Genomic DNA, 24,717 nt, shown 5'->3' with positions numbered 1-24,717 from the left:
GGAGCTTCATGAACCATAAAGCACTCATTGTCAGAAAACTCTTATCAATCGTATTGCTGCCTAATCCCACAGAGTCAACTTGCTCATCTGTGTCTTCATGTGCTTTCTGTCCTTTCTCTATTGATATTTACCTAATAGTTCCTCAGTCCCAGCTCAGAAGGATATCTATAATTCTAAGATCAGCAGCTTAATCTTACCTACACCTGTTCTTCCACTTACCTCTTCTAAATACACAGTCACAAATACACACAGGCACACACAAGTTACTTCTGTATAATGAATGTATTACAAAAAAGTATATATGAAGAAGTAAAAAAGTGAGCTTTCTATTTCTAGAAAACATAGATTTAGATTCCTTTAAAATAGTCTATGGGTGTACAAATAACAATAGTTTGTTCAGATGGCTTTGTTTTCATGGAGGACTTTATAAGCACTCCAAACTAGAGTTTTGTCATATCAGAAACCCTCTTTTCAGAATACCACAATGCAAGTTTGAGCCAAATAAGAAATTTGTGCTGGGAAATGAATCAGGGAAACAAACAAAAAGGCATAAATAAATTAAGAAGATTTATAAATTAACTCAGAAATATCTAAACTAATAAAGAAGACTATTAGGGAAGCTATATTGGGATTACATAATACAATAAATGTAACATTTTCTATACCTGTAGTACCTGCCTTGACTAAGAGAGGACTGGACTTGTGTTCTGGATGAGTAGCTAACTAGGTGCACAAAACTAATAACCTAATTTATTTTCTGTGTTAAATAAAATGAGGGAAAAAAAATGTCAGTTTTACAGGATTGTTGTGATGTGTCATAGGCTCTATATCTGCTGAAGTGCTGTATGAACTGAGCTATTATTAAAACATTTAGTGCCATAGTTAGGGTGGAAATCAAAGATGTTGTCTTACGAGTCTAGAAGAAATTCTTAGGAAAGACTTTACCCTAAGGAGTGCTTTGGTACGGTACCCTACCCCACAGTCTTATCCTTAAGTTAAGGGTCTAGAAATATGATTTTGTTCAAGTCAAAAGGTGATTCTCCTTTTAGGAAATAAATTATAGTAACAGACAAATATTTGCAAAAAACAGAGGTGTATTCAGGATTACCTCCCTGGCTCATTTTTTACTGAAAATAGGAAGTGACACGCGTAAAGCAGATCCCATTTCTAGCCATGTTCAATATTTAAAACTAGCTAGGAAGTCACATTAGGACACAATTTATACTTTACATAGGCTCTCTAAACATCTGTGGAGACAGGAGCTAATAACTCCTTAATCACCGATTTTTAAGACTCCATGCTAAAAAATATACCTCCATTTTAAATGGTCTTTATTCAGAGTTGGTGAAATATGAATAATTAATCCGTGTATTTCCCTGGTGTATTTAAAGGGGCATTATTTCACCTACTCTAAAAGGTGGGTTATGTGAGTGGAGGACCCACTGACTAAAATGTTAGGAGACCTCCGTATTAGACACAGTGTGTTTCTCTACTCCAAACTCATCTGAATGTTAATATGCTAATGTGTATTATGAATATCTGAGCAGGAGTATATCATGCAGTGGTTTTCTAAATTTATTTGAAAAAGTAACTTTTTTTTTCACTAGGTCATTAATTCTGGTATTCTGTTAAGCACAGTTGGGAAAGACAAGCATGCTAATAGCGAACCTTTAGGCTTTATTGCCTTGTTAAAAGATTAACATATGGAAGTCCCTCAGCCACCCACTTACCGATGGCAAATTTAGGGTACAAGACATTATTATTAATCCATTAGTTATTATTTTCCTTAAGTTAAATGCCTGAGGCTCTTTGCAGTTGTCTCCATTTGCCATCAATATTAAGCACCCTTGGCTTTTCGATATAGTATTCTTTTACAGCAAGTCTCTCCCACAACCACTGATTTGGTTCCCAGCAGGTAACCTTAACCTCCAGTTAAAGTGGATGTTGTTTCTATACACATTGAAATCTGCATCATGTAACTAATATTAGACTGAGCTATACCAGTTTATTTTTGCTGACAGCGATTCCAATTGCCTGTAGAAAAATATATTTTCTTCTTAAAAACATTGAATTTAAAATATATATGTGTTCCAACTGTTCCTACTGGGTTGAATAGCTATGGTCTGTTCTCCATTTCGTATATGAACATTTTATATATATATATATATATATATATACACACACACACACACACACACACATATACGTATATGTGTGTATATATATATACGTATATATGTGTGTATATATATATAGACACACACATATATACAAACCTATATATGAGAACAGTATATATATATACACACACTATATATATATACACACTATATATATGCATATATGCATATAAGTATATTCTATATATCTACATACTCTTGCAAACCAAATTTTATAATTTAAATATAATTAAATGTTATGATTTTACCATTTATATAACGAGTTACTGAATACTCTGGGTGGTTCCTTATTTGTAGTATCATTGGATTTATTTATTTATTTATATAAGGGTATTCAAGTACAGTAGTGAGAAGGAGGAAAGAGTAGAACAAGGATTTTGATCTGTAGCTGACTGAACAATCAATTGAGATAACTCACTACCTTCAGACCAGCCTCACTGGATTTATTAAGTGCATCCATTTTTACTCCATCACAGGCCACTATGATCCTATCCATTTTGTCAAATTAACATATTTTTATTTTTTTATTTTATTTTATTTTATTTTATTTTTTTGAGACAGTCTCTCTCTGTCGCCCAGGCTGGAGTGCAGTGGCGTGAACTCCGCTCACCGCAAGCTCCGCCTCCCGGGTTCACGCCATTCTCTTGCCCCAACCTCCTGAGTAGCTGGGACTACAGGCACCCACCACCACGCCCGGCTAATTTTTTTGTATTTTATTTTTAGTAGAGACGGAGTTTCACCGTGTTAGCCAGGATGGTCTCGATCTCCTAACCTCGTGATCAGCCCGCCTCGGCCTCCCAAAGTGCTGGGATTACAGGCGTGAGCCACTGTGCACGGCCAACATATTTTTATTTTTAATTTTTCATCCTGCATTTTTTTAAGCAATTATATATGTTCTGTGAGGCTAGTGATATGTGGATATTTAAAATAAAAATATGTATTTGGGTAATACTTAGAATAAGAGTATGTATAAGGGAAATATGTATTTATATTTATTCAGAAATATATTACATGTATTGTATAAATGTATTATATGTATATCTATTCATAAATATGAATACGTATTTCCCTGATAAGTATTTCCCTAATACGTACAGGATAATATTTCCTGTATTATCAGTAGAGAAAATTTTGGAAAACAAATGAAATTTTTTTTTATCATGCTTTTGAAAAAGCATTTCCATATCTAAAGGAACACCAGTGCACTTAAGAGAAACAAAATGCAATATTTATTATTATATTTAATACAAAAGTATATTAAAAACTTTATTTTATAACCCTGACAACTGAAGATACATAAATTATGAAATTTGAACAACTATTGGTGAAGAACAAAGGTGATAAATCATATTCAGGATGGTAAAAGTTATATTATTAACAGCAATCTATAAAAATGTTTACGTACAAGTTGAATTAGAGGTCAAATTCCTAGGTCTGTCAATTGTTACCACTATAGAGTTTATTTCCTAATAATATGCAGAAATACAGGGAGGCCAATTAAAATGAAAATAAAATACAAGCTTACAGCAAACAACATAGTAAAACACATATATAAAGCAGGCCATCAACTTATGTTTTGTTTTTTCTTTTATGCTTGGGGAAAAACAGCTCAATATAAAGTATTAAAAAACACAGCATAAACCACATGCTTTGCTTAGGTATATTAAAGAGAACCTCCTCCTCTTTAATTAGAAGTTGAAGTTAATTTTTTCTTACTGATGTAACATAGATTTAAAAATTAATAGCAAAAGAAGTTTAAATATGGTTTTTAATTTCATTGAAACAACTTAATATTTCCATTATCTATGTATTCCTTTTATTTTATTGAAAATATTTAATTCTTAAAGTCTTACAAATATTTGTCATAGCAAGCTCCAAGTTGTCTCGAAACTGCATCTTTAAGATTTTTTTCTCATACAAATTTAAATATATAATAAATAATATCTTTAGATATTCACAATAATAAAAACACATGTATCTACCTTCCTTCCTATTGAATTTGTTTTGAAATGTGTAATACTAGTAATTTGAAAGAGGATTTTTGGTTTTACCCAGAAAAAATGTCTAAAATGTATATTTGCTTCTCTTGCAGCTGGTGGAGTCCTTCAATTTTGTTTGAAAAGCTTTTTTAGTGATAAATCATTCATCAGATTTTCTGTATTTTTAATCGATACATCTATTTTAAAATGTTTTCTTAATTTCACGCCAAAATGCTCAGCATTATGGCCATTACATTCCTCTGTTAAGCAGTATCTTAAATCTTTGGAGTAGAAAACATTTATTTAACCTCTAATTTCAGGTAACCCAAGAAGAGGGAGTGAATTACCATCAGAACATTGCAAAGTTCTGGCTGTGGATTTTAAATTTCAAATGTCATTTTAAATTTAAATTTAAATTTAAACAGTCACTTTACATTTAAATTTAAATATTCTTAAATTGTAGGTTTGAATGTCAACAAAGAGGATATTATTTTTCATTCAGTCTCTCATAAGAAATTCCAATAAGTATTTCTCAACAAATAATCCTCTACTTTGTCAAAAAAAATGAAAATTATGCTAAAGATTACTTTCAGTTTTTAAAGACAAATTCTATAAATTTTAGTAATTGTGATCTTCACAAGGGTATTAATTTAGTTTTGGAGTTTTTTGTTATTTAAGTAAAGAGGTAAATTCCGTTCAATTCAACAATCAAGCATTTTACTAACCACATACTTCATATCCACTGTTGGAAGGATTATGCAAGATGAAGAAATGAACATGAAGATAAATAAGATTGACCATAAATTTTTAAAGAAGAGATAAAAATGTATACACAGTTAACTAAAATTAGAATCAGAATACGATACATTTTATAAGAAATGCTAATAGAGCATTTTCTAAATATAAAGTAGAAAACCATGTTATTTCTGACTAGGGTATTAACCATGACATTCTTTGGACAGGTAATTCTTTGGAATACGGATAAGAGCATTAAAAGGAAATGGGAATGAAGATTATCTCAAGCAGCTAGAATGCACGGATCAAGAAATTTTGATGGCAAAACATGGAGCTGTTCTGAAAAACAAACAAACAAAAAACTGCTGGCAGTACAGTTTAGTGGAAGTATAAGTTGAGTGATGGTGAAAAAAAAGCAAATACAAACAAACAAACCAAAACAAAAAACAAACACCAACAAACAGCTAAAAACAAACAGGATTAGAGGAGACACTTCGCAAATCTAGAAATTCATTCTAAAGGAGGGGGCTGGGGCACAGTGGAAGAGTCTGTTTTATAATATTTCCCCTAAACAAGAATGTGATAATCACAGTGGATTATTTAGAAAGCACAGTAAATATTCAAAATGGAGGACACAAATCTATACTCAGAGGCTAAGGTGACACTTTGGGCTTTTGAGCAAGAATAATACTAAAATAATAAAATAACAATATAAACAATGGTTAGGTGGCAATCTTCAAGCTGGAGATAAAGTGATCTTGAACTGTCATAGTGTCGTTGGAAATAAAAAAGAAGAAATAAAAATAAGAGAAGTTGATATTTTTTAGATGTATTGATTAGACACTAAATCTACTTTTTAAAATATTAATTTTCAGTAACCCACAAGTAAAGGGAATAACTATTAAAAATATACCAGGTCCAAAACTAATTCACTTACATAGTGTGTCATTAAATTAATACAACATCCCTGTGAGGAATACTGTTATTTGTCTGATGTTTATAAAATACACATTTGGGTTTAGATAGACAACATGTCGAAGTCAATAGTTAATAAATAAAAAAGTCAAGTTTCAAACCCCAAATGTCTGGTTTCATATCCCCTTCTAAAATGACACTATACTGTCTGTGAACAATAGGTAAATCAGATGTGCCCTAGTCAGTTTTTGCTACTATAACAAAATACCTGAGACTGGATAATTTAGAAGAAAAAAAAAAACACAAAATATTTTCTTACAGTTTTGGAGGCTGGGAAGTCCAAGATCAAGGCACTAGCAGGTTGTGTTGTCTGATGAAAGCTGCTGTTTGCTTCCAAGTTGGCACATTGTTGCTGCATCCTCCAGAGGGAAGGAATGCTCTGTATCCTACCTGGGGGAAGGCAGAAGTGCAAGAGGTCGAAACACTGCGTGAAGCCTCATTTACCTCTTTTATAAGGGCCTTAGTTCCATTCACAAGGGAGGAGCCCTCCTGGCCTAATCATGTCTTAAAGGCTCCACCGCTTAATACTATCACATTGGTCCTTAAGTTTCAACACCTAAATTTTAGAGGGGACACATTTGAACCATTGCAATGTGTGAGATTACAGGATGATGAACGAAAGTATCATAACTATAATGATATGAAATTTGGTGTAGATTATACTGAAGTTCAAAGATAATTTCTCTTAAAATAACATGAGTTTTTATAATGTATAAGACAAAAACTAAACATTTAAGTAAAATGTTAATAATAGTTAAAGCTATTGAGTAGTTTGACATAAATTAGGCACTATTTTAAGCTTTCTACATCCTCATGTAATCTTTATCATAGTAACATAACTTATGTTATTATTCCATTTACAGATGATAAAATTAAGACACAAAGTGATTAGTTAAGTGGTTGGCACTTAACAAAGGGAAGAAGTGGCAGAACCAAGACAAGGTCTAGGTCTAGTACATTACATTCTGTTACCTTCTGGTAACAATGTCTTCCTGAACAGAAAATTAAGAAATCATTTTCTCCCTTTCAGATAATGAAGGGATCAAGAAAATCATCAGAAAACTGTAGTGACACTAAAAATAAATTTAATTTATAATGCTCTTGCAGAAGGAAAACCAGATAATTTCATCAGCTCATAAATCCTTACTGGACTTAATGCCTGAGTGTGAGTCAGGTTGATTATATATGGAATATATGTTATACAGCTGTATACATTTTATCATTTCATCTAGATAATATGGAAAAACTTGAAAATTCATTTTTTCATACAAGACAGAAAAAATAAAGAGAGAAACAAATAGACATAGTGAAGTGTGGTTAGATTCACAAGATGGTGTTATAAGAACAGTCCTTGTCCAACATGGTGAAACCCCGTCTCTACTAAAAGTACAAAAGTTATCTGGGCATGGTGGTGCACACCTATAGTCCCCGCTACTCAGGAGGCTGAGGCAGGAGAATTGCTTGAACCTGGGAGGTGGAGGTTGCAGTGAGCCAAGATTGTGCCGCTGCACTCCAGCCTGGCGACACAGCAAGACTCCATCTCAAAACAAACAAACAAACAAACGAAAACAGTCCTACATTTACAGAGGGGAATTCTGTTTTATCTAATTTAAATGAAATGTGATGGTACATCTGAAATCATATATTAAGTACAAAATATAAGAAGAAAACACACGAAGCTCAAGACTGAAAACTCCAAAATCAAAGATGCATATAGCATAAGTAATAACACACTTAACTGTGGATGCCCAATCCTCTTATTTCCAACCATCTCATCAGAACATTTATTAGTATTAATATTGAAATGGGAATTATACTTGTGTTAGAACTAGTTTCCATTGCTCTGAAATGGTCTCCCAGTGAAATTAGGTATTTCTGTAACAACTCTACGGAGAGCACTTCAGAACATTTTCTTCCGGCAGGCATTTAAGAATATATATGGACAGTCACTGTGTGAAATTTAGTCCAGAAAATTCCACTTATACAAAATAGTGTTTTAAAGCCCCATGTCATGTTATAGGTTCTAATTAATACTCTTGGTTTCCTGAATACCAGGTAATTCTCTGTCTTCTTAAATCTATCTCCACCCCTGGGGGTGTTCTGTAAGTCTTATCATGCCTGAAAATGCTCTGAACCTGAAGATCTCCAAATCGAAAATTATGCTTTCTGGTGATAAACCTGTCTTCATATTATAATTGCCATATTTCTTAACATCCATTGACCTTCATTATTAGTTTATCACCATTTGCCATTCTTTGACTGTGCACTCTTTTGGTAACCCAACCCCGCTTCTGACTTTCCTTGTCATGATTCAATGAGAAAAATAATGGTTAGTCATTTGAAAACATCTCTTTTTTTTGCCACTTTAAGAATACCACATCTTTATGACTTTCTATCATTCCTGTCTAGAAAATCCTCACTTTTGAGTTTCTCTCACTGTCAATTCTGTTTCTGTTCTTAAATAAGAACAATGCTGCAAAACCACACTTATTAGAGCCAGTAAGTGGATGGTAATGTAATTGAATGTCTAAATCTGAGCCACTTTTTATTTTTGAAAATGTAAGAGGATACTATAAAACTGGTGTAAATCAGCCCTTTCTCAGAGAAATCAGGATGTATTATCATCCTAACAGAAATGTCTGTATTTTCTCATCTGAATAACTCTTCAATTCCACTTGAAATCATTCATTCATTCATTTTGGGTTGATTCTCTGTAAGGCATTTCCATTATCAGTTTTGACTTTTTCACTTGCCTCAAGGAACAAATTTCTTCACTCTCATCCTAATTTTAATTTCACCTAAATCTCTTACTTTCTCCTTCTATGGGGCAATCCAGACCTCGTCACCTCCAAATGTCCCTCTTGCTCTGTGGTCATTATCCTTTAGTCTGGCTTTTTAAAAAATTTAAAGAGTCCTTCAATTCTTAGTTAAATCCTATTCATTTTTTTCTCTCTTCAAAATTTTTCTATAACGTATTTTCTATTGCTGATCTCATCATGTTATATAATCCTACCTCAATGGCTTTCTCTTTTGGAGGGGTTAGGCCATTATATTCCCTCAACTTTTCTCTGATACTGATCACAACATCCCTGAATACATAAAAGATGTTTTCCCAACCCATTGACAACATCCAATAATTTATCCTTGGTTTTATATACATCTGTCTACGTTGGGCTTGCTTATCCATAAAGATAGATTCAAGTATTTCTTGACACGTCCTCATCCCTTTTTTTTTTTTTTTTTTTTTTTTTGAGACGGAGCTCACTCTTTCGCCCAGGCGAAATGGAGTGAACCCTGGAGGTGGAGCGATCTCGGCTCACTTGTGGCTCCACCTCCCGGATTCACGCCATTCTCCTGCCTCAGCCTTCCGAGTAGCGGGGACTACAGGCGCCCGCCACCAAGCCCGGCTAATTTTTTGTATTTTTAGTAGAGACGGGGTTTCACCGTGTTAGCCAGAATGGTCTCGATCTCCTGACCTCGTGATCCGCCCTCCTCGGCCTTCCGAAGTACTAGGATTTTACAGGCAGGAGCCACCGCGCCCGGCCCACGTCCTCATCCCTTTCTGTGGATGTGCTGGTTGAGATATATATATATATGTGTGTGTGTGTGTATATACAGATATGTATATATAATTATATATGATTATGTATTGTCCTATAATTAAAATATGATTATATATCATTGATTATATGTGATTATATACATGATCAACTATATGTTATATATAATCAACTATGTGTGATTATATATGATCGATTATATATGATTATGATTATATATAATTGATTATATATGATTATATGATATATATCATAATCACATGATACATATATGATACATATATACATATATGTATCACACATACATACATATATACATATATACATTATACATATATATGATACATATATACATATATGTATCACACATATATACATATATACATTATACATATATGATACATGTATCATATATACATATATGATACATGTATCATATATACATATATGATACATGTACACATATATACATACATACATATATGATACATATATACATTATACATATATGATACATATATACATTATACATATATACATATATGATACATATATACATGTATGATACATATACATATATGATATATGTAATCATATGATACATATATACATATATGATATATATGATATATGTAATCATATGATACATATATACATATATGATACATATATGATTATATATAATTGATTATATATGATTTTATATATATATAAAACCAATTTTACAATGAAGATATAATGATAGTGAAAAGCTAAATTTGCTTTGGGATTGAGTCTACAAATTTTACTATTTCAGTTTTTAAAGTCACTATATTTTCTTATTCATGCTTAGTTGTGAAACCTTGGATGAATCTTAAAAGTTCTTCCTTTCTGTGTCTACACACAAAATTAGTCAACAAGTCTGTAAATTTTCCTTCCACCATATTCCTCAAACTACTATACAATTATGCATTGCTAGTAATACTGTATCAGTTAGCCCCAAACAGTACTTCTGCCAGATTAATCTTCTTGAAGCCTGCCTCCAGTCATTTCAAGCCATTGAACTATGTAGGAACCTTTATAGTGTCTTCTTTTGGGATCTGACTTAAGTACATTCTCCTTAAATTGTATGTATGGCTTTCCTTTCTCCTGCTCCAAAATGTACTCTCCATTGGTTTCTCTCCCAATATTCGAAAATAGAAATCTCATACATTAGTGAGATCAGATGCTGTTTTCTAAATGTTGCCAGAATGTTCATTTTGTTCCACCCTCCAGGGACCTTCCCTGTTGAAATTCCACATTCTTAACAACTTTATCGTAGTCAGTCTCTTCCATGAGAAATGGTTTACTATCTTATCAGATATAAAACCTCCTTTCTTTAATTCCCAGTAGCACTCTGTTTAGTTATTTTATTCTGTCTCATAAGCATTATTTGTGTACCTGTTTTATCCTTCTCAAAAACTGCTCTTTTCTAAAGGATCTGACACCTACTCATGTTTTGAACGCTGGAATATCATGGTTACTAATATTAGACAATCATTAATTATTTGTTAAAATTATTGTACAAATGTGACTCTGAATATTTTAGAGTTATTTGTATAACTGTAATGTAAAAATATTACGAGATTTCTCTGCAAACAAAGTTATTTCCAACAGTCAGGTAGCAAGCATCATTATACAAAATAAATAGTTGAACTGACTGATGCATGAAGAAAGTAAAGGATTTATTCATGGGCAAATCCTAGTCCCTGATAGAGCTCGAAGAAGACACAGTCCTTTAAATCCTCTTTTCCTGTTCATTTTAAATAGAGCCCTCTATATGCATGCAAAGTGCAGCAAACATTAATTAAGTAGATTAAATCTCTCATTTTCCTTAAATCATCACTGATTTGAGCTCACTGTTTTCTCAATTTAGGCCTAAGAAAATTATGGCCAGATATTCATTCTCCAATTAACCTAAAAGTGAACTATATTTCATTGCTTGTAGGATGGTATGGGAAATCTGAGAGTCACCAAGAAGGGAATCCGACTTGAAGGTATATCTGAGTTTCTACTTCCATTGTATGTGAAAGAAATTCATTCTCGAAAGGTATGTGATACTGGCTTTGGCTTACTCTAAAAGATAATTTAGAGGTTATGTTTTAGCCTGAAATAGCAGGATAGAATCCCCTTATCTCTTCAGCATCTGTTTAGTTTCCTTAAGCTAAACACCTGTGTTTAGAAATCAAAATGATAACATCATTGAAAATCAGTGGAGGTTAGTTTCAACCCGACAAATCTTAGAGAACCATTTTGAACTAACCTGCAGTGTTGCTTTTCTACTCTATAAAATGTGCCTCTCTATTTTCACTGGAAGTTAAAATACAAAGTTACAGTAAATCCAAAGGGGGCATTTGAAATGTCTTGAATAATTTTTTCAAAAAGGCACTGATTTGAATTAATGATTTTAATTCAACATACTGTGTATCTGATCAGCTTTAATAGATATGCATTTTCTAGAAGAGATGACAAAGAATTTTAATGTAGAAATTAATTTCTGGATGTACGTTATGTAAAACAAGCGAGAATATTTATCCTTCAAATATGTGTGTGTTCACATGTGCTACCTGTGTTTTATCTCTAAGAAGCATGCTAAAAATTAAGATTGTAGCTTAGATTTTGTTCATTTTGGCTTATGTACATTACCTCTCAGAAGGTAGTAAATATTCTTGGATATATCAAAAACTTACTAGAATTTTTCATATCTATTACATTTCCCCCTGAGGTATTTTTCTTCCATGTGTATTTGTGGAAATAAGTTTATTAAGATAGAAATAATGGAAATTGTGTTATATAAAAGTTGGAAAAAGGTTATACTTATTTCATAAATGTGAAAGTCTATTTTAGGCTAAAATAATGTTTGAATATTTTTATCAATGTAGAAGATTAGCAAATGGGTTGCATAGTGAGCCATAATTTAAATAATTTGTATTAAAGTTGTTTTTCTGTAAGTATCAAAATGAGTACAGAACAAAGGATTGCTTTTCATAAAACATTTAATTAGGATATTAACTTTAAATTTCTTTTTTAAAATATGCAAACTGATACAGCTTCTAATATACTGTATTGACTCTACTCTGGTACTAGAAATTTTATTTCAGTACTACTTCACTTTCTGGATATCATTCAGACAAGTAACACAGCAGACAGATGTATGAATATCTGACCATATGTAATTAAACTTTTAAAAAGTATTAAATTTAAAATACAAAGTTAAGTTCTTTTGCTTTATTTTGTTTTTATGAAAAGCAAAAACAAAGAGCATGGTTACACATATTAGTGTCTTATTTTCATTGAAAGTCACTGTCTTTGACAGTTATTTACTGAGTTCTTGTGTTCAGCACTATTAAATAATGCAGTATTTGAAGGAATTAAAACTTATACATGGAAATCAAGAAACTGCTAAACATAGGAAGCAAGTGAAACTAAGCACAGGCCAAAACTTCTCTCAAAATGCCTCCTATTGATAAGTCCAGGGACAGCAGAAATGATTTATCTCTAAAGTCATTTAGGTTCATTTGTGGTGGCTACCTGGGAACAAAATTTAAATGATTGTGAAACCCTCTACCAGCAGGCAGGTTGTAGAATTTATCTTCTCAGCCAGGACATTTCTGAGAGCATAACAACAGGTGTCAAATTAGGATTCTCTTGAGAAGCAGGAGTATGTGTGGGTTCCACCTATGGACCATAGAGGATAGAGTCCACTAACATTATAGCATTAACGTGTGAGATGGAGCCACTTGCCCTTCCTAGTTTCCATCCCTGGGAAAGCTAACTCCATGTTCACAAGCATTTCCAAAACCTACTGTATTGACTGAAGAATATGTGCTCCCCTTCATATCCCAGCCCTGATGCTGGTCCTTCCTGTGTTTTCCTTCATTATTGTTTGTCTCCCTGTAACTAGGAAGCATGGGAAAGGCAGGCACATTGGTAGCCAGACAGGAAATCTGGTGCAAGAACAGAAATAGGAGAGGACTCATACGCTTCTTGGAAAATTCTCTGCACAAACACTTCAAAAATAAACATGAAAGAAATCTCCAGACTGCTTTCCACAGTGGCCGGATTACTTTATGAACCTAAAAGTTGGATAAATATTTAAAGTAAAGAGAAAATATATATTTTATAAGCACCTCTGACATTATGATTCACTTGTCCATGAATGTCATAAAGCCTGTTTACTTCTATAAAGCCAGCCACAATTTCTCTTAGCCTTAGTTTGTTCATTATTAAGTGAGTTTGGTAGAAACTTATCAAAGTGCTTGACTCTTAGGTTAAGGAAGAACACAAACATTTCAATAACGAAAGTAGAAATGATATTTTTAATTTTAAAAATTCTGTTACACATTTCAATCTTTTCACATATTTTCATATAGTCAACAATTTTATGATAAAATTCCAAAGTTCCTGTAGTTCTAAGGTAAGGAAATCTATTAGAAAATCTAAAGGGCACTTTGGAAGATTCAATGAAGCTGAGAGAAAAAACTGCTAGGTACAATAATTTTGATTTCTGTGTGTGGTTGTGTATGTTTAACCTCCATTAATGCCACCCTGTTGCTGTCTTTAAATTTAGCCAGTATTTCACTGTGACATACAGAATTTTCTTATTTAAAGTTACTTTGTGGTTGTACAGGCATTTAGTCCTACACATGGAAAGATAATAAAGAGATTTCTATTGAACAGAAAATGCACTCACCCATAAATACACATCTAGTCACCTAACCTAATCAACTACGGGCTGGACCAACTTTACAAGCTCCTCTCACCCTCTCTCCATCACTAAATATCTACAGACTTTTAAAGTTCTATGATTAGCCTCAAAAATTCACACCCTTCTTCATGCTTTTCAAAAGTTAACCCAAGTAGTCCAGCAAAAAAAGTAAACGGAAAAACATACCATAATGTATCCAGGAAATATCTTAGGATTCAATGTATTTTTCAAAATTAACATTATTCTCTGGGAAGATTACTCATAGAACATTTGTGAAGTTAAATATATAATACTATTCAGACAAGAACAATACAAAGGATGTGTAATTTGGGCTAGTTTATATAAATGGTAATGATGATAACATTCTGCCTCTCTTTTCAAGGTACTTAGTCCAACTTCAGGCCAAAACATTTAAAATATCAGGAATTTAGGACACCTAATCTTCAGACTTTTTAAAAAATTTAATTGGAGTATGTTTCCCAAGTTTACACGAGTCCAAGGTAGTCATGTTGTCAAATTACATACATTTAACTACTTCTAACCAGCAAAATTTGCATCATGTAGTTCTTCAGAACCTCTTATCTGAGACGAACTAAACAGCCCTCTTCATTTGTTTGTTTCCTGTTCAAGGATTCTTAGTTGAGGTGGTATCTCACCACTGCCACTGATCCCAGCTTCCTACATGACAGACTGGTAGTGGTGACAGAGGAACTACTACCAGATGATTCAGATTCCAGTAACTCCACAGTTAAGCAAATAAGTCTTGAGTTCTCAGGATGCCTGTGTTAGCAGAGGTGTGAATAAGGCTCTGCTTTTCCCATCATTTCCCTTTCACTGTGATGTTAACCCAGTTCTTGGTTCCACCAGTTTTGCACCTTGTGTGTTCAATTATTCTTTATAGAATTCAGACACAAAGCTGTATACATATGTAACAAACTTGCACGTTGTGCACATGTACCCTAGAACTTAAGGTATAGTAATAATAATAAAAAAAAAAGAATTCAGACACAAAGCCATGGGGCCAGGCGAGCACAGCAAATGTCTTTCCTGACTACATGACATGCTAATCTCCTTACCTCTTTCATTCAGGTATCACCGCAAATCTCCTCTATTTAGGTTTCTTTCTTTCATACAAGCTAATTCATATACATAGATATCTGAAGGCTTTCATAATCATTTTATTATCATGGTTATCATTATCATATTATATTTAGATTTTTAATGCAGATAAATTTTATGCTTTTACATTAATCAGTAATCACTTTAGTCAAGTGTTAAAGAAACACAAACCACTCCAAAGTCTTTACACTCAGAAAAAAAATACTGTTGACATTTCATGAACATATCACAGTTATATAATTATATATTTGCACAAATAAAAGAATAAAATATATAGATATGTGAACTGTAATTAATATATGTAATTTAACAGAAAAAAAATAACTTAGAAAATGGCTGAACTTAAATATTTCTTTACCACAAGAACTTTTTAAAATAAAACTTGCATTTATGGTTAAGAATAAAAGATTATAAATACCATTAAGAAGCTGAATGCATTAGCTCTGTGTTTTAATTTCGGACAGCTTTTGTTAACTCCCTGCAGGGTAATTGGAGATGATTAGCTGCTCTCCAGTTTGTCCTCACTTCTCTTCATTTCCAGTTTGTTGATAATTATAGTACTTTAACTTTGTCAGAATTCATAATATTTACATTCAGTTCTGCAACTTTAACTGTCTCCGGTCTTTGGTCTCGATTCTACATATAAATGGCTGCAGTTACACATCATCTCTGGTCTTCTTTATATTATGGATTTTCCATTTCTCAGTTCATTAGTCAAATCATTCCTTCTTTCCTTGTATTCTTAATTAGTCTTGTTTGCTAGTTTTGATTTGTCTTATTTACCTGCATGGGGTATTTTCCTGGAAAAGCCAGAAAATTTGCTAGACAGATTCTGAAAGAACTGTAACAGTGCTAGTTGGTTTTTTAATCATTGAAATATTTCATGCTTCGGGTGTCTGACTGTTGCCTTTATTCTTTTCTGGGAGTGTTCATGCCTTCCTTGCCTCAGATTTGTGAACACACTTCTTTATTAAGTCCAAGCACTGAATATTGCCATAAGAAATCTGTGGGCACCCTGGTATTTTTCTCCTTTTGATTACATGAATGTTCTGCTTGGATGCCTGCTATATTTTTGCCATTTCACTTTTTTCATTTGAGAGAAATTTTACCTATTTTGTCACTTAATAGCTTTTCAGTTTTGTTTGTTGGTTTCTTCTACTTCAGAGAAAGCAGTAATTCTTATGTTAGGTCATCTTTGTTCCCCACAGCTATCATAATTTCATGAATAATTTTTAACTCTTTATATTTTTCCTCAAAATACAAGTAACTATCATCTAGAGTTTTTCTACGATTCCATTCATTTATCTTTTTTCAAATAAGTTTTGCCCTCACGCTCTCTAATTCATACTTTTTTTGTATAATAGTGAATCTCAGAATTTCCCTTTGGTCTACAATCTTCTTTTTATCTTATAACGATTTTTTAATGTCTTTGAGTTTGGTTTTATTAAAATTGTGTAATGTTGAAGTTTTAGTGATTGAAGCACTTACTTAGTTTGGTTATTCCTTATGAGTTACTGTCTAGCTCTTTTGTTTGTTTTGCTAGAGAGATTGTGGTTGGAAAGAGAAAGGCAGACTGTGACTGTTCTGTCTCTTCTGAGGTTTTGAGGTGTTTCTAAATGATTTGTGCCAACCAGACATGGATTTTAATTCCATGCTTCTTAGCTGCACTTTCCCTCCTCTAGAATACTTCTAATGGTGTACACAGTGCTCAATACTTATGAGCTTTTTCTAGCACTCTCTACATACTATCTGCTTTTCCTCTATCCAGATTAGTTTATTTGGGCTTGACTTTCATTAATATGTTTCTGGAGATATGGGTTAGGTTAGGGTAGGGATTCATGGTCTATGGTGCTATGAAATAATCTTTTTTTTGACTTCTGCTTTTTCTGTTTTATATCATAAACTTGTATTATGAAATTGTTGGTTGTTCAAAAAATTTAAAGAAGTAATTGTTAAAGAGTGAGGGAGATTTGTAAAAACTTTTCTGGAGTTTGATGTATAGTATTAGGTAGGATCCTTTCTTCCTCTATCTCTTCCTTTTCTTGCCCTTCTCCCTCTTCCTCCTGTTCCTCTCCTTTTCTCTTCCCCTTTCCCACCTTTCCTCCTCCTTGTTTCTTTCTTTCTTTCTTTTGAAAAACCAATAGTCCCCAATACCATAATTGGAATAGTCATATTTTTTATTACCAAATTGAAATACAACCTTTCTTATACACTGCATTCTCAAGCATACACAGATTTATTTCCAGTAACTCTATGCTGTTCTACTGACATACTTGCAAGAAACCCAAAGTCTAGCTGTAAGAAGTTTTTTTTTCTAATTGGTAGAGTGATTCCCTTGTTTTTGCTATTTTTGAAAGGCTTTTGCCTTTTGTGCGTTTTGTCTTCAAAATAAACTTAATAATCCATTGTCAAGTTTCATAAAAATTTCTTTTGGGAAGTTAATTATGGTTACATTTAATTTTTGGAGAATGACATCTTTGTGTTAGGTTGATGCAAAAGCAATTGCAGTTTTTGCCATGACTTTTATGGCACAAATCACAGTTACTTTTGCACTAACCTGACAGTATTGAGTCTCCCTATCTAGGAGCCTGGCTCTTCTCTCATTTGTTTCTAAACCTCTTTTGTGTTGTTCAGAAACATTTCTTAACAATCTTCTCCTTATAAGCATCACATATTTCCTGTTAGTCATTTAATGATTTTATTGTCTAAGTTTATAGATTTTCAGTTCAGTTTTGTCATAGACCCCTGTGCTTGTGTGGAGAAGCTATTATTTGGGGTGTTTGGGTGTTGTGTATATAATCTGGCAATTTTCTTGAAATTTTATTATTTCTGGGGCTCGTCTGACAGATTATGATTTTTAATAATAGCCAACATTCAGCATACACTACAGCTCTGGAGTCCAATAACTGGTTTCAAATCTTGGCACCTGTAACTTTAGTTAACCCTTCTTTGCCTTAGTTTTATCATCTGCAAGAAGAAGCTCATAGTAGCGCCTAATATTTTAATGAGTACACTGTTATAGTTTTTCGATGAGATAAAAGTAGTAGAGCCCTACCACAATCCCCAACTCAAGGAATATTATTTTTAATCATTTTTATTCCCAGCCAAACATTGCACTAAATGTTTTACATGTGTTAGCTCATTTAATCCTCATTATGTGATGGGCATTATTGTCAAGGAGAGTATGATTCGAAAGTAGAGTCAAAGGATTTGATGACAAATTTGCATATGGTATGTTAAGAGAAAGAGAAAATGTAACATGATGTCAAGATTTTTTGGTCTGAGCAATTGCCACTAATCAGTGCAAAGAAGAATTGGGAATGTAGGGGTGGGGGTAGGTTAGGAGCACAGTTGTGGAACTATTAATTTTGTCTATTAGATGAGCATGCTGGTGGACATATGAGTCTAGATTTCATGTTGGAAGTGCAGGGCGTGTGTGTGTGTGTGTGTGTGTGTGTGTGTGTGTGTCTATAATAAATGAAATTGGACAGGAATACCAAGGAAGTAAGAATAGATGGGAAATATAAGATTTCCGTGGAATGAATCGTTGGGCACTCTAATATTGAAGAGTTTGAGAAGAAGTGAAGGAGCCAATCACAGTCTAAGAGGTAAAGGCCAGTGAGAGGTCAAAAAACCAAAATAACATGATATCCTGGAAAGAGAAGAAAGATGAAAGTGTTTCCGGGTTGAAAGAGTGCAAAACAGCCTCTGATAGGTCAAGTAACTTGGAGACTACAAATCCTTCCTTCTGTTAACTTGATTATGCTTTAGTCAGGCATAAATGTTATCATGTAAATTACAGTTTAGTCAGATATATTATGTTTTTTCACATATTTGTAGATATGAAGATGATTTTTATCATTTTTCTTATTTAATATATTGAGTAAATGACATGAAAAGATATACAAATGTGATGTATTCTTTTATTATTGAGGTGAACTTTCCTTGTTCATGAGGTAGCAATCTTAATAAACTATTGAATTAAGTTTACTAATATTTTACTGTGAATTATTGCATATACTCTGTTCTAGTTTTTTCTCCCTATATTTTATTTTATTATTCTCACTTTTCCATTAATATTTTATTAAATCTATTCATTGAGAGACTTTAATTTTGGTCCTATACATTACATCAATTTTAATAACAGGATTACTTGTTCTTAAAGGTATGATTTAATTCCACCATGAAATTGCCTAGTCATGGAGACTTTTCTGACTCAAAATATTTGACTAATTTTCTAATTTTTATATGAAAATTGTTCTCTAATATTCTAAATCAACAGAACTCGCTTTTGTTACATTTTATATTCATACAAAATTTTCCCTTTACTTAGACATATCATTTAATACCTAATGTTGCCTTTTTGTGTTTTTCCTTCTGTTTTATTTAAACATTCTGAACAGTCAGTTGTCTTCCTACTATATTTTTTTTACTTAGAACCAGTTTTAGTTTGAATCAATTAAATATTTTTATATTTTTAAATTCCTTTTTCTACTTTTCTTTTTTGTATTTATGTATTGTCATTTTTCTGATTTATTGAATTGAATGCTTGAATATTCTGTTTTCAATATTTTCTGTTTCAAGTAAATCTATCTTAGGCCATGAAGTTCTTATCAAGTGTTTAGGCCACATCTCATGTGTCTAATAATATACTCTGACTTTTTATTTATAAATAAGTTCTAATATTTACTTTGATTTTCTTCTTAATCAAAAGTAGTTCTAAAAGGGAGTTACTATTAAGTTGTGCATGGGTTAACTTTGCTTTGACTGTTTTTTATCCTTATACCCTTGCATCATACACACCTTCCGTTTGCTTCAAAATCTTTAGAGTTTTAAATTTTTAGTTTGCTATTTGACTGTAGTGCTGAACTAGAAATAACCCAGGGGCCATGTCTATTTTGGTTACCAAATTATTGCCCAGACGCTAGCCTATAGCAAGGCAATCAAAAACAAATATCTGCTATTGTTAATGATTTCTATATAATGTAATTTGCTAAGCTTCAATTGGATTTGAATTTGATTTCACAACAACCCTGTCAGGTGGACAATGTAGGTCATTTCATTCCGATTTTGCAAATGAATCACTGGAGACTTAGGAAATATAAGTGGTGCGTCCAAAGTTTCAGGACTCCAGGGTGAGCCAGAATTCAAACCTCGAGTCACTTCTTCCTCTATATACCTCATTTGCATAAAAGTAGATTCTGCATTGTGTGCCTGTAAACAGACTATTTTAATTAATCCATAGCAAATATTTACACTATTTCTGACAGCATTAGACATAATGGGACTTGAATGTTTGCAATTTTGATGAACTTAGCCTTTTTCTGTTCCATTTTGCAAACATTTGCAAATAATTCATCTAAACCTCTTTCTAGGGGTTGCATGCATCCTGCTGGTTAAGAGACACCCAGTGGTGAACATAGGAAAGGTAGCACTCATTTGCATAATAAAATGCTTTTTAATATTTTTAGAGCCAGACATATTTAATTGAGTCCACTAAAAGCTGAGGAAAATACGTAAATACAAACATAAGTAAATTAAATCTTTATGCAAATTTATGTGGCTCAGATATGCCCTTGAACCAACCCATGTACCCACTGATATAAACCCTGAAGCCATTCACGTACCTACTGATTGTAGTTCAAATTCTTTTTAACATTAAACTTTGTAATTCACAAAGCCTTTTTATTCTTATTACTTTACCTAATCGCTAATGCTAGACATGAAAAGACATTGTCTTGTATATGGCAACTCCCTTGCCTCAAATCATGCAACCTAAAAGTCAATACTATGACTGGAATGAGATTTTCAATGCTGATTCATTGCTTTTTAACAATTCACACTCTACAAATATCTTTTTTACATATTCTTCAGAAAAAAAAATCTGTATTTCAATTTACATTGGTTGAATGCTGGACTGCAACCTTAGAAGAAATTATGGGATAGTTTCAGCACTTTGGCCCAGGTTAGGAGTGGGGGAAAAAAAATAATCCTATGATAGAAGAACCTCATTAAAACTGGGAGACAGTTTGAAGTTGCTAAATGATATGTGTAGGCAAACTTGGTTGCAGAGGTGCGATATTCTTTGGACTTAAAAATAAACAAACAAAAAAGCATGTTAAGGCAGCTTTAAAAGGAGTTCTTCTTACTGCGTATTTTTTTCTACAGATTACACCATTGTATGTCACTGGTGAGGTCTCTCAGACACTACTGAAGCCTTACAAAAAAAAAGAAGATTCCTTAATCACCTCAAATTTAATTGCCTTTATAAACAAATACTTTAAGAATTACCTGTGGTTTTTCATCTTTCTCTCCACCAGCACACACACACACACAGAGAGAGAGAGAGAGAGATGATATAACCCTATACTTTTGTCTTTCCCCAAGAAAGATGAGAGATGACGATATAGCAGACCTAGAACAAAAGGGAAGCACATATCAGCTCAGATTGCTGTTCTATAAAGTACCAGATTTGTGTGAATAACAACCTATTGCAGAGAATCTGTAACAGGGAAATATTAAGAAAAGGGTAACACCGAGATGCTAGTCAATATTACATATCTTTAAATTCCTTAAAATAATCTAATATAACAGTGTCATCCAGTGTTAAGAGTTATCAGACCAGCCAGGCACAGTGGCCCACACCTGTAATCCCAGAACTTTAGGAGGCCAAGGAAGGTGGATCACTTGGGGTCAGGCAGATCACTTTAGGTCGGGTGGTTGAGACCAGTCTGGCCAACATGGCAAAGCCTTGTCACTACTAAAAATACAAAAATTAGCTGGGCATGGTGGCTTATACCTGTAATCCTAGCTATTTGGGAGGAGGCTGAGGCATGAGAATCACTTGAACTCAGGAGGCGGAGGCTGCAGTGAGCAGAGATGGCACAACTGTGCTCCAGCCTGGGAGAGCGAGTCCGTGTCTCAAAATAAATAAATTAATTAATTTAAAAAATCAGCCCTAGGGTAGCAGACAAAATTATGTAACAGAAACCTTTTACTACATCTTGAATAGTTCCTGCTACCAATTATTAAGTACTTTTCAAGTATTAATTGCTGAAGGTCCTGGGTCACATTCTCAACCAGTTCTAACAGCATTCCATAGGAAGTAGACACTAGCATACTCATTAGAATACTCTCACAGCTGTGAAAGAGGACTTGGCTGAAAGGAGTTATGTAACTTATCTGAGTATCATGAAAAAACGTTGTTGAGCAGGAATGCAAGTCCAGGTCTGTCAAGCTTTGATCCTTATGTCCTTAACCACTGGGAAATTCTTAACAACAGAGAAATGAATCCTCAGTCTTCTCAGTAAGAAGGTGAAGGGAATGTCTATAGAATTCTATTATTATTCCTGTTCTGGGAAACATTCTTGACTTACTCTAATAGTTTTCTTGAGATTCATGCTGTGTAGTTTTTCTTTAAATAGGTATTTTGACTCTATAATTTTTTTGTTTGCATAAAGAAACATGGAGCCATAACATATTGATCCCACTCTCCAGTGAATAGGAATTTTAAAGAAGTATCAGTGTTATTTCCCTTCCTCTGCCACCTCCTCCTCCTCCTCTTCCTCCTCTTCTTCCTCTTCCTCTTCTCTCTTGTTTCTGTGGAGACAGAGTCTAGCTATGTTTTCCAGGCTAGAGTGCAGTGGCTATTCATAGGCGTGATTATCGCACACAGGAGCTTCAAGTTCTTGGCCTCAAGCAGCCCTCCTGACTCAGCTTTCCAAGTAGCTGGGATTACAGCACCATCAGTATTATTTCTTATAATAAAGCCAAAAGAAATTGTTCTCCAACTAGTATATTCTTTCACTACTCCAAAATCACATATTTGCATGTATGTGGGCTGACTACTGCTATATAGAATCCTCTAAGTCACGACAAAGAGAAAGATTTCCTAAAAAATTACTTTTTTCCCCCAAAACTCTAGGAGCAGACCACAAAATATATATTAGCAGTACTTACACTAGTTCAGTGTTTCTCAATCTTTTTTGAATATGAACCACAGTAAGAAACACATTTTACACGTTCTGAACATTTCAAATCTATTCTAGCCAAGCGCATCTATTCTGATTTAATTATAGGCATGTATCCATATATGTATAAATAATTGTTGCAACCAACTAAATTGATTTCATGACCCTTTGATATGTTTGATCAACAGCTTCAAAAAACATTGTCCCCACTAATAGCTACTAAAATAACACATTCAATAAGTTTGTGGCAAGATATTTTGTCTCCAGTGTCACATATGTAATGGATTCTGCATTATAAAATATGAAATACTTTGTTTATTCCAAAGAACAAAGTACAAAATAGGTAAATTCTATAGAGCAGCAATCTTATGTTTTGATCACTTCATACAACACTGCCTCTTATATATTAAGTGCCCAGTGACATTTTTAAACTTTTCATTACAGTGTATTTACATACAGAAAAAATAATACACATTTCAGTGAACATTTACTTTATTGGGTGAATGAATGATTCGTATATTCAAAGAATACAAATTAAATGTTTGAAAATATACTTCCCCATCACTTTAGACAAACAGAATGCTTTGCATGTGTAAGAGTTGACCTCATTATTCCTGATCTTTTATTCTTGTTTCGCAAGTTTTTACCAATATAAACAAGGGTGAATTAGATCGTAGAATGAAATTGTATTGTCTAAAAACAGTAGTCCTATTCTTTCAATAGTTATGGAGATTATGTGATCCAAAAAGATTTGAAGAGATCTAACTTTGAATTTTCTGGGCTTTATGGCTTTATTGTGTTCCTATCTGTGTAAATATAACTGACTCAGCACCCATATCCTCCTGTCAGTAGCATGCACCAAAAACAACACAAAACCAGGGACAGGACGGTAGTACTTCAGCTGCAGAATGACATTGTTCTATGTTTTTTATGACTGTGGAACTACAGTGGTGCTTGTTGAAGTTGCTTTTATCAGTTAAAGTTACTCTTCTTTAGAAGTCAGGCCTGGGAACTGAGCATGTGAACAATTAGTAGTGGGAATATTTTGAAATGAAATCAGGTCCTCTACACTAAATTACTGTCCATGAATCAACCTTGTATGTTTCTATATGGAAAAATTTTAATTGGGCTATGAGGAATGAATGATTGGATTGGAATTCAAAATCACTTGATGTTTGTAAGAAAAAAAAAATTATTTGTAAAAGACATCGTTTGTCCAGGAAGCTGTGACTAGGTCAGTTTGGTTTGATTTGAGAAATCCTATAAAGCAATAGTCTCAAACCCAGAAAAGCGTACCCTTAAGTGTGTTCCAGGATTTTCCAGGGGGTACACAGACATGGATATTTTATCTGAAGTTCTCAAGTTTCAAAGGCACCCTTTCTGAAATTTGGTCTACCCTGAGACACTGAAGCTTGCTGCTCCTGGTTTTTCCACCTTTTCTGTTACCACCATATTTCCCTTATTTTAAAAATG

At 33.2% G+C, this 24,717-nt stretch overlaps 1 protein-coding gene and 1 non-coding gene across 4 annotated transcripts in view; one reads left to right on the top strand and one right to left on the bottom strand.

The window, feature by feature from the left end:
• SGCZ (sarcoglycan zeta) overlaps positions 1-24,717 on the top strand; it is a 1,203,249-nt gene that overhangs the window by 940,004 nt on the left and 238,528 nt on the right. For 2 of the 3 annotated variants that reach the window (XM_054497725.1, XM_054497723.1), the window contains exon 3: positions 11,396-11,497. The exons of the other annotated variant lie outside the window; for it this stretch is intronic. In XM_054497725.1, coding sequence (XP_054353700.1) covers positions 11,396-11,497 — 102 coding nt within the window. The remainder of the gene's footprint in view (positions 1-11,395; positions 11,498-24,717) is intronic. 3 annotated transcript variants of the gene reach the window in all.
• Positions 16,065-16,126, bottom strand: LOC129043293 (U7 small nuclear RNA). The gene has a single exon (XR_008504385.1). It is a non-coding gene; the product is annotated as a U7 small nuclear RNA (small nuclear RNA).

Source organism: Pongo pygmaeus, chromosome 7 (assembly GCF_028885625.2).
Source record: "Pongo pygmaeus isolate AG05252 chromosome 7, NHGRI_mPonPyg2-v2.0_pri, whole genome shotgun sequence".
Lineage (NCBI taxonomy): Eukaryota > Metazoa > Chordata > Mammalia > Primates > Hominidae > Pongo > Pongo pygmaeus.
Note: the sequence above shows the minus strand (reverse complement) of the source record. Positions and strands in the feature narration are given on the sequence as shown.